The sequence below is a fragment of the Ceratina calcarata genome, unplaced genomic scaffold (genome assembly GCF_001652005.2).
Source record: "Ceratina calcarata isolate Rehan_Ccalc_2016 unplaced genomic scaffold, ASM165200v1 scaffold267, whole genome shotgun sequence".
NCBI lineage: Eukaryota > Metazoa > Arthropoda > Insecta > Hymenoptera > Apidae > Ceratina > Ceratina calcarata.
In genome coordinates, this window is record NW_017148872.1 from 197,174 (window position 1) to 207,877 (window position 10,704).

General features: G+C 34.7%; 3 protein-coding genes across 5 annotated transcripts in view; 2 read left to right on the forward strand and 1 right to left on the reverse strand.

Annotated features, from left to right (window-relative positions):
* The window catches only part of phtf (putative homeodomain transcription factor), a 7,987-nt gene extending 2,791 nt beyond the window's left edge, over positions 1-5,196 (reverse strand). Inside the window, exons 1-16 of one of the 3 annotated variants that reach the window (XM_018021864.2) lie at positions 4,723-5,193; positions 4,349-4,488; positions 4,012-4,223; positions 3,725-3,911; positions 3,524-3,660; positions 3,347-3,446; positions 3,042-3,254; positions 2,861-2,925; positions 2,416-2,582; positions 2,212-2,348; positions 1,832-2,141; positions 1,523-1,751; positions 1,351-1,446; positions 1,119-1,262; positions 944-1,039; positions 1-882 (exon numbers count right to left, since the gene is read on the reverse strand). In XM_018021864.2, coding sequence (XP_017877353.1) covers positions 733-882; positions 944-1,039; positions 1,119-1,262; positions 1,351-1,446; positions 1,523-1,751; positions 1,832-2,141; positions 2,212-2,348; positions 2,416-2,582; positions 2,861-2,925; positions 3,042-3,254; positions 3,347-3,446; positions 3,524-3,660; positions 3,725-3,911; positions 4,012-4,223; positions 4,349-4,488; positions 4,723-4,748 — 2,409 coding nt within the window. In that variant the 5' untranslated portion in view covers positions 4,749-5,193 and the 3' untranslated portion in view covers positions 1-732. Of the gene's footprint in view, positions 883-943; positions 1,040-1,118; positions 1,263-1,350; positions 1,447-1,522; positions 1,752-1,831; positions 2,142-2,211; positions 2,349-2,415; positions 2,583-2,860; positions 2,926-3,041; positions 3,255-3,346; positions 3,447-3,523; positions 3,661-3,724; positions 3,912-4,011; positions 4,224-4,348; positions 4,489-4,722 lie in introns of those variants that run through there. The other 2 variants (XM_026812214.1, XM_018021865.2) reach the window with 2 other exon arrangements.
* Edem1 (ER degradation-enhancing alpha-mannosidase-like protein 2) lies at positions 5,145-7,596 on the forward strand. The gene has a single exon (XM_018021866.2). It carries the CDS (start codon positions 5,468-5,470, stop codon positions 7,526-7,528), a length of 2,061 nt encoding a protein of 686 aa, XP_017877355.1. The 5' UTR covers positions 5,145-5,467; the 3' UTR covers positions 7,529-7,596.
* Positions 7,597-7,986: 390 nt separating this feature from the next.
* On the forward strand, positions 7,987-9,021 carry LOC113464132 (uncharacterized). Its single transcript, XM_026812217.1, has 2 exons — positions 7,987-8,181; positions 8,787-9,021. The coding sequence occupies exons 1-2, from the start codon at positions 8,002-8,004 to the stop codon at positions 8,940-8,942; spliced, it is 336 nt and encodes a 111-aa protein (XP_026668018.1). The 5' UTR covers positions 7,987-8,001; the 3' UTR covers positions 8,943-9,021.
* Positions 9,022-10,704: the final 1,683 nt, after the last annotated feature.

A 10,704-nucleotide genomic window follows, 5' to 3' on the forward strand; every position in this document is an offset into this window, starting at 1 on the left:
TAACACATAGAAATACACGCAAAATGATTTCAAAAATAACTTAGATCTTACATGAATTTTTGGTATCGGTACTATCTTTTAATTTTAGAATTTCTCTAAACACAGTTTACATAATGTATCTAACTTAAACATGCACGAGCATGTATAATATTGTATACATATAACTATACAAGCATTATTTTTCGTTTCGTTTTATACTTTTATATTCCACTTAAAACAAGTATGTACAGTATACACACTATTAAATATCTTACATGTTCAAAATATCAATACGTATGTGTTTGACTCATGTAGGCAACATCAACAATCACATTTACATTTCATCGTTAATATAATAGATTTCTCATAATTCGAACAGAAATATTATTATACAAACTGAACATCATTTTTAAACAAGACAAAATATTTATTCCCAATATCTCAACATAGAAATTTTACTAAAACAATTAATTGTAAAACTTTTCCTTTTCACAGAAAATCACAGCAGTTTATTAATTTTACGTCGTCTGACGTCGTTATGATAATACAGAACACAAAATGAAAATGTACATACATTTTTATATGTATATAGTCGTAAATTGTAGAAGGAATAAAAGTAGATCTTTGTGAAACGTTTGCTCGAAATACTACGAGTAACTGCAATATTTAATTGCAAAACTCTTACGTCTACTAATTATTTAACATCATGAGGTAGTTACACGGAAATAAATATGTATTACAATGTCCCTCATTTTATTTAATTTTTATCTTATGCAGTTTAAGTTTAAAACCAAGTAATTCTGAAAGCACTCCCGAGAGAGCGGATAATAGTACCACTTTTGTAATTGTATACAAATACGGGTTGGCTGATAGACCAGATATTTTAAAAGGACATTCAAGTTCCTATAAGACGTAAATTAATTATATCCTGTAATCAAATAAAAGAGATTAACTTTTACATTACCTTTATTAAATCCGCTGCTAATTTCAGAACATTATTTGCTACCATAAGCTCTTCCTTTTTATGCGGCTTCTGTTCTATTTGTAAATATAAATTAATCTACGAAAAAAGCAAACATCAAATACTTCCATTTAAGACAAACATTCCAATAATAGATCTGAAATTAATATCGTTTTACCTGTTCCGTAATGAGGACTGAAAGATTTCTATATTTTTTATTAATCTTTGTACCCAGCGTCATAAAACGTAATATAAATATTCCGAGAGAAAAACTCCAAAACAACGCCTCAACATTATATCGGGAATGCAAACTTTCAAGATCCTATAACATCACGAATTTTTATGTATAGGATAGACTAAGCCACTCTAATTTCTTTTTAAAACTCTCTAAATACGGATATTTATTTTACCTTAATCAACTCCAAACTCACGAATGATAACAATAATAAGGTAACAATGAATACTGCTGACACTATTACATGCACGGAACGTTGCGGTCCTCTTCTCTGTAAATCATAAATTATACATTGAAATATTTTCTTTTCTCAAAAATTAATTATGCACAAGTAAAAATATGCATACCTTCAAATAAGATCTCACACTCAACCATAATTTTATGTTCCGCACTTTATTTAATCGGAAATGCGGTAGGTCAGATTTTCTAGCACGCCTCGACGATGTTAAATGGGAAAAAAGCTTCGCGTACAGTAGCCTCTGTTTATAAGTACGTTCCGCGACTGCTAACAGGAAAAATAATAACGACGATAGCACAAGTCTCTCGAATGCCGATATAAGCACTATCATCCGCTCCCTGAAATATACACAATTTAATAATTACATACAATATTTTATTTCGTGTAAGTTAGTTTAAGATTTATATCTTGTAATTACCACAGAGTCGTCCCAAATGCCAGATCTATGATTTTAGTTAAAATATCGCTATATGTTTCCAAATTGACATAAATTAAGTCATTTGGTATTAAGGAACTAGTTACATTGTTACTATTGTCCATCCCGATATGGTCGCTTAATCGTTTGATTGATGGTATTAAAGACAGCACAAGGCTAAGCATTAGGCCTCCGTAAAAGTAGCTCATACTTTCGGGCATTGACTCTACTCTAGCAATAATAGCCGAACTGATGTCCAATACCGATAGTTCAGCCTTTTTTATATCACGTCGCGTCCATATAGTACATGAAACTGAAAAACATATCATTTATTCATCATTCTCTTATTGTATCATATTTAATTGTGATTCATTATACGTTACCACGATCGTACGCAGCACAATTAGAACTGAGCATTATAGATGGTGGCAATTCAAATTCCCAAGAAAACGGATGTTCCACGAATTCTCCATAATTCTTGGTCGTTTCACTATGTAAATCAGATTCCTCGAGCTCTGAGCTGTAACAATTTTCATTCTTCAACGACCAATTTTACGTTGAAGTATTAGATATTAGTAGAATTTTACCTGTAACTACATTCGTCACTATTCGTTGTTACACCCATCCATTCTGTAGCTGAAGTTGTAGCTTCTGTCAAATGGTTGGTCACTGCCTCTTCACATTCTCCTTCTTCCTCGCTTTCACAGGGACGACGACCTTCTGTTGACCCTATTCCCATTAGACAGTCTTTGTCCTTTAAATAATAACTTACAACTTTAATACACTTATGATTTTTAACAACGTAGCACATTTAGAAAACTTATACAATTAATTAACCAACGTTATGAAATAGATTATAGGAAAATTGAAGTATGAGCGATGAACAAATATTTTGAAAATACTTTTCAATCCGAAAGAATTTCTCAAATGTTTAAGTTACAGATATAATTAAATTTAATATTGGTAATGTAATATAATGATGAACGATATGAAATGGTTTGTAAGAAACAGAAACAAAACAGGAATACCTACCACTTTATTAGAAGTTTCTGGCTCGCTATTTGTAGAATTGTCTTCTGTCTTCAATAACTCCGATGCTGCATGGAAATTGAAACGTCAATTTAGCTAATAGGAACAGGCCATTTCTTTCCAGCAAAGATTAGAGCATGCTGTCGCGCATTAAGTTTAGAGTAAAAGCTGTTACAGATGAAACCTGAAAATTTTTGTTGTACGGATTGTCGATTAGCAGTGTCTTCCAACCAAAGTGTATGTTCCTCACTGTTTTTATGCAACTCGTTCTTTTTCTGCTTGTCTACTGTTACTTGCGTAACACTTTTAACATTATCACTGGACACATTTCCATTTAAACTTTCAAATCCGTCGTCGTCCTGATGTACATTACTTATATCTTGTTCGGAAACATCGTCTGTAATAGAGAAAGTTACATTTTAAATTTAAGCAAACACAGGTAACGAATAATAAAACAGAAAATTTTAGTACAGTATATAATATATTAACTTGATTGAGTATGACCAGCTGGAGCTCCATTCATAGGATTGTTGACAGCCACGTTATTTACTGGCTCATTATCACAGGGTGCTTGAGCAGTCACAAATTCCTTTAAAACGAGATTCTCATTTATACAGTTATCAATAATTATCAGTATTATATTTTATGAAAAGGCACGATAATTACCTGTGACCGGCTTACAGTTAAAGAATTCTCAATTATAACTTTTTTACCGAATCTTACAGATGTTAATACTTCGTCGCTTACTGTGCTAGCTTTCTCAGACGCTGTGTCCTGAGACGATTTTGAATCTTCATGCAAACCTATAGAATACGAATTACATCATAAGACAACATACACGGAAAGCAGATACCTTAGTGTACTTACGTAAATTTTGTCTAGTTCTCGATTTACCCATACGACATCGAGTATGTCGTAGACGTTTAACAGTTTTTCGTTTATTCTGTCCATCAGGCATAATCGGACCTGAATGGGTCGAGACAATATGAGAATGGATGATGCATAATGTTAACATCATAATAACAGGTATTAATACTTCCGATGTCGAGACTATCTGTAAATACATATTTTACTTGATATAAGATCACGTATAAGCACATGTATGCGGATTTGTATACGTATACATTTATGATACGAATAAGTATTTTTCATACATCACTTTCATTGTCCTTGATCATATGACAAAAATACACACACATATTGATCAACTGCAAGCTATACAGTAATAAAAATAAAGTAAAAATCTTTAAACTAGTCTGCTGTATCCACCACTTGCTATATAATGGAAGAAATAATAGACGTTGAAGCGCCAAGCAAGCTACTGTCGACAATCCATGCTTTGGCTTGGCTTTTGGGAAAGAAGAACCTGCATGCGTCAATATTATACAAGATTAAATAATGGTAAAATAGAATGTGAAATAATTATAACGATATATATCGTGAAACTGAATAATCTCATACAAGTCTAATTAGTTTGCGATTTATCTTTACCTCGGACAAGATCAACATCGATTAGTTCTGTTTTTAGCTTTGCAGTTCTCATTGGAACATGGGTAAATCCTCCAAGGATATGTTGTTCCACTGTTTTCTCCCATTGCTGTTTGTCATAAGCACCAATTTTCTTTTGATACCTAAAGTTTGTGATCATCGCATGAGCTAAACTCTGGATTATTGCTATTAACAGGCTGCAGATTCATATGTAATGTAAATCAATTTAAAAAAACAAATCTAAGTAGAGATTTCTTCTATTCTTCAGTACATATTACAATATTCTTGCACATTACATCCATTTCTTATATATACTATGAATGGTAAAAATCCGCAGCCCATTTAATTATTAAAATATGAAATATGGAATGTCTTACCAGTAAACGAGTTCATGAATTTTCATTTTTCTTGATCGCTATCGCAGTCGTACAAAATGACTATTAATTTTCAACCTTAACCAACAGCCGACTACGTTCGAACGAGCGGAAGATGATTTTCCGTCTGGGTTTGTTAATAGATTCAACGTAAATGTTGCTCCCATAATATATACACGACGAGCGTTATTTGTGAGCGACGTTTTCAGTTAAAATATTCCAGTGGAGTGAACGATACATTAAATAAATTTTGTGGTGTTGAAAAACAAAGTGTTCGAGTAATTTGAAGCGAGATTTCTAATCTGTTTCTAGCCAAGCCTGACAGCCACTGTACATGTGTGTGCATTTGAAAATTTCAACAATGATATACATACGATTTTAATCAATTTTAATTGATGTAGGTCTATTAAACTCCTTCACGAATATATTTATCAAGTTTCATACAAAATTTATCACATGACTGAAATTCTGAAAGACTGAAGTCCTATCAGATCCTACATACCTCTTTTTACGCACACGATCACGAAACACACACCATTAATACTTTATATAAACGTATATGTAATTGTAATACATAAGTGCATGAACTCCGGTCTTTGACGTGCGGACAGTTGTTTGTTATTTACATTCATATCATTGTTGAGTAATGCCACGTTCACGAAACAATCATTTTACATGTATTTACGCTACTAATCAAATTTCGACTTGATAGTAAGAGGAAAGAATATTTTTTTAAATTATCATCGGAATGTTTCTCTTCAATTTTTGGTTATGCCTCGGCCTCTTGTCCTGGGCAACGTGTTTACGGGAATACGAGAAAAAGGATTTGATTGCTCTCAGAGAAGAGGTACGAACCATGTTCGACCACGCTTATTCAAGCTATTTAACATATGCCTACCCATATGACGAATTACGATCTCTAAGCTGCGATGGATTTGACACATGGGGTAGTTTTTCATTGACGCTGATAGACGCCTTGGACACGCTGGCAGTGATGGGAAATTTCTCCGAATTTCGTCGCGTGGCAGAGATAATAAGCGCCAGAGGAAACTTCGAAGCCAACATCAATGTGTCTGTATTCGAGACGAATATAAGAGTGATCGGAGGGTTGCTCAGTGCACATCTTTTGTCACGTAAAGCAGGCATGGATCTGGAGCCAGGGTGGCCTTGCAACGGTCCCCTTCTGCGTCTCGCAGAGGACATGGCGAAACGTTTAATCGTAGCATTCGACACACCTACAGGAATGCCATATGGTACTGTCAATTTAAAGTATGGCATACCCGAAGGTGAAACAAGTATCTCCTGTACAGCAGGAATAGGCACGTTCCTTTTAGAATTCGGAACATTATCCAGATTGACAGGAGATCCTTTGTACGAGGAAGTAGCCATGAACGCTATCAAAGCACTGCATTATTACAAATCAAATATTGGTTTAGTAGGTAATCACGTGGACGTGCTAACGGGGCATTGGACGGCGCAGGATTCTGGAATTGGTGCAGGCGTTGATTCCTACTTTGAATACTTAGCGAAGGGTACTTTATTATTTCAGGATCCACAATTGGCAACTATGTTTCACGAACATAAAGCTGCCATTGAGAAATACATTCGCAGAGAAGACTGGCATCTGTGGGTCTCTATGACCAAGGGACAAGTAACGCTGCCAGTGTTTCAGTCTTTGGACGCTTACTGGCCGGGGGTGTTGAGCCTCTTCGGCGAAGTCGGAGATGCCATGAAATCATTGCACAATTATCACCGCGTTTGGAAACAATTCGGATTCACGCCAGAATATTACAATATACCGCAAGCCGAAGCAGGCACCAACAGAGAAGGGTACCCGTTGAGACCGGAACTTATCGAGTCTGTTATGTACTTATATAGAGCGACGGGAGATCCTTATTTAATACAAGTGGGAGTGGACATATTGAGAAGTTTGCAGCACAGTGCCAAAACTACCTGTGGCTATGCAACTATTAACGATGTCAGGGATCATCGGAAGGCTGACCGAATGGAATCTTTCTTCTTAGCCGAAACTACTAAATATCTTTATCTTCTGTTCGATCCTGATAATTTTATTCATAATTCTGGCCAAAAAGGAGACGTCATTCAAACTCAATGGGGCCAGTGTATTGTAGACGCAGGAGGATACGTCTTTAATACGGAAGCACATCCCATAGATCCTGGAGCGCTTTATTGCTGCCATAGAAGCCGAAATTTATTCCCGAATGAAAAATCAACGTTACGGAAATTCGTCCCTGTCGACGATAAAAAGGAACCAGAGAACACGGAAAGCGACTCGCTTTATGGAGATATTCATAGTAAAAATGACGACAAGCAGTCAATCGAAATCGTGAAATTATCGGAATTTAGGCAATATTTTATAAACAATTTAGAGGATAAAATGAAGAGAGCCATGGGCAAGTGCGCGTCGTCTGCAGATGAGAACGTGGACGAAACTGTGACGATAAAGGAGGAAAATGATTCGAATCCAGAAAATCCTGAATCTTTGAAAGTACAAGTTGTTGCGCCACCCTCTGGGATTTATAAAGCTGACGACAGCGAGAACATCGACGTCTACGAGGCTTACGCCACGTCAGGTGGACATTATTCCACTCCTATTGCGAACAATACAGAATCGCCTGTCAAGCAAAACAATGTGAAATCGAGATTCGAGCCGCAGATATTACTCGAAAGTATTAGGAGGAAAAACCTGTATCCTACGAATGATACAGCGAGATCGAATTACCAACTTTTATCTTGCCAGTCTCAATCATTTCTACAACGTATATCGATCATAGGAGAATTTTTTTAAGATGTTTTAATAGGAGAAATTGTAGATATAATGACTGTACATATATACAATAAATTAACTGCAAATTACTAAACGTCTATAATTACTGTAGAAAATTAGAAAAGAATCCCTTCACTCTCTACCGTTCCCTATTCTTCACTTGTCTTCACTAAAGAATGAATCCTGGCGAAGGACAAAAAAATATTTTCTAGAAGATATCTCTATCGAATTAAACCATTGAACAGTTCACTTCTGTAGAGTAAAAAGAATAAAGCCTGATACTAAAAAATTAAAATAGTTGTTCTTTACCAAAGAGTTTCACGCATTGATGTTTTTTTCTCTACATCTCTAATCCCTAGTCTCTACACGCGAGTAACGTGGTAATTTTAAATTACCAATTTATTACAATGAAGTTACCTATGTTGTAATCGTACGTATGATATGTAATGTGTGTATATGTAACACTTATACCTACTTCGTATGGAATACCCGATATGCTCGGTACGAAATGCAGTTCCCTGGTTCTCCCCCGGTCTTTGCAGTACGATTCGTCCGGTGGCTATATAAACGACGGCTACTCCATTTATCGTCATAATCATTATATACCAAAGAACGAAGACGTGCTTCTGGAAGATATTTCATTTGCTGCAATCAATTTCACGAATATCTCGAAGGTAAGTCAATTTTATTTTATATTCGCGTTTATTACGACTGTGATACCATATTTTTATTGTACGAATTATAAAAACTTTCTGGTGTATCAATATCTGGAAGTGACTCATCGACGCTTATATAAACGCAATAAACTAATACGCATTAGAGTACATTATAATTTTAACTCGAGTTTGTAAGCAATACAAATCTACTTTAGAATATTGTGCAATAAAATACTGACTCGAAATTCCATGCAATATGATTTCAATTCGAATCGGGACCTGGATTCATTCTAATTTTCTGACTGCGCGGCTAGAATCATTTACATGAAATAGTTCGCTGATTTTTCGAATGATTATGCGTTTGGAAGATAACTGATTCGCAAAATATTTTTTTTATTGTCTATTACATTTTGCAAACGAATATTTGTGCGTTCTTCATATTAAATTCTAACGTGCTTCATTTCTAAGAAGCATTATAGTTGAACATTTGATAAATCGCGTACTCTTATTACGAACTGTGGATGAGCTTCGTTAAAATGTTTTAATCGATGACTTGGTTCAGTTATTTGTCTGGATGAATATTACGCATTGTAAAATAAATTGTATGTAAAATATTTTTACAGATGAACTCAAGATCAAATAGAACAAACCAGTGCAATCCGAATCATACGCCAACTGGGCCGGGTCATAAGGCCGGATACCATGGTGCAGGCACAAAGGCGGATTTGGACAATCGCTCAAATCAAATGAATCCGAACAACCCAGCATACAAGAAGTAAATGTTTTTCTGAAATATGCATATATGATGTAAAAATCATGTATTTTTGCTCCAATAAATGTGACGAGCATTAAAACATTTTTACCTCTATTTCTTTCTCTAACCATCCAGTATTTATTAAAAAATCGATCTTATGCACGTAGAACAAAATTCAAATATCAGAAAGCTGCATGAGCGCATATTGCAATGGCTAAATAAATGAAAAGAAAGTATCTATCTAAATTACTTGTGCAAGCAATATCATAAAAATTTCACTAATGTACATTCGCGTTCCTCCACGTTCACTCGGTTTTGAATCGTAAAAGACGAGGCGTCTCACGTACATACTATTCTATCTTTATTATACGTTATCGCTGTCGAGATTAGGAGCGAAACCTGATACTCGAATACAGAGAACAGGACGAAAGATTAAATCGATATCTCGTTATTATTACACACATCTCTATTGATAATGATAAATGATAAAATAATTAATGAAATGATAAAATAATTTTTAAACATTATAGACTTGAGTATGTAAGAGAACAAAATATTAAACGGCAAATGGAATTGATCGTTTTGATTTGATTCCGGCGGGTTGTCTTATCCAAAATCCCCAAGGAACGAATTGTTCTCCATCCCTTTCTTTGCTTGGACCTCGAAATACTTTTACTTTCACGCGTGGCACTTCGGCTAAACCTAATAAAAGAATTTCATATGCAAATTTTCATAGTTGTTGAATTGAAGATTGTAATTATTTTAATTTTTATATTTGCTGTTCATTGTATTTCAGATGATTTTATTTATAATTTCACATCATTCAAATTATGTTAAGTACTATATAGATATTATAAAGTTATCAGGTGAACAATATTAATCGTAACGTACCTTTCATTTCACTGACTTTCGCAGTATCGCCAAATATAAATATCTTTTTCTCGTCACTTTGGGCGTCTATGATAATTATGAACGCGAAACAAGCTAAGTACGCAAAGTTCTGAAATACGAATAGAAAATTTTATAATGCTTTATTCACTTCATCAAATTTTATAATTTACCAGTGATTCCATCGTAACAAGCGTAAGGAGAATGAGCTATTGCTCGACGGTTCGAATCACTTATGTATCTAGCAGTAAAGAGTATTTAGAGCGTGATAGAGTCACATCTTGATAGTTTTTGGATTATTTTACCTATAGAGAAAGTTCCTTTCTTTTAAGGATGTATTGGCTGTACAGTCAATCCCAAAAGTTTATGTACCTTAGAAAAACGCATTTAACACATCCAATTAATTATTGACGCTGGCGGAAAGTTTTTTTATACAGAAGTTGTAGGCACTGACATTCTCTACAAGAAAAGTTGTATGCATTTTTCTTCTAACTCCAGTATTTAACGAGTTAAGTGCAGTTAATTGGCATTTTTTTGGCATTGACGAAATCCGACCGTCTCACCGTCGAAATGGCGAACTTTTGACAAAAAATTTCGTTTTTCTTCGATAACTCCTAAACCGTTGGTTCTACGGGAAAATTGCATAGAACCTTTCTTGTAGAGAACGACGAGAACTACAATCTCTGTATAAAAGTTTGTAGCTAGCATTAATAGTTTACGAGTTATTGACGAAAAACGAAAAAAGAGTTTTTCGCAAATTACTCGTAAACTATTGACGCTAGCGAAGAAGTTTTATACAGAAATTGTAGATCTTGTTGTCCTCTATAAAATGGTCCTATAAATGTTCCTCTAAGTCCATCCGTTTGGGAGTTATTGGCAAAAAACGAAAATTTTGCAAA

Bases quoted from the DNA above. Each gene is read 5' to 3' on its own strand.
- LOC113464132 (XM_026812217.1), top strand. From the start codon at position 8,002: ATGCTCGGTACGAAATGCAGTTCCCTGGTTCTCCCCCGGTCTTTGCAG. The intron at 8,182-8,786 runs GTAAGTCAATTT...ATATTTTTACAG, and splicing joins ATTTCACGAATATCTCGAAG to ATGAACTCAAGATCAAATAG.
- Edem1 (XM_018021866.2), top strand. From the start codon at position 5,468: ATGTTTCTCTTCAATTTTTGGTTATGCCTCGGCCTCTTGTCCTGGGCA.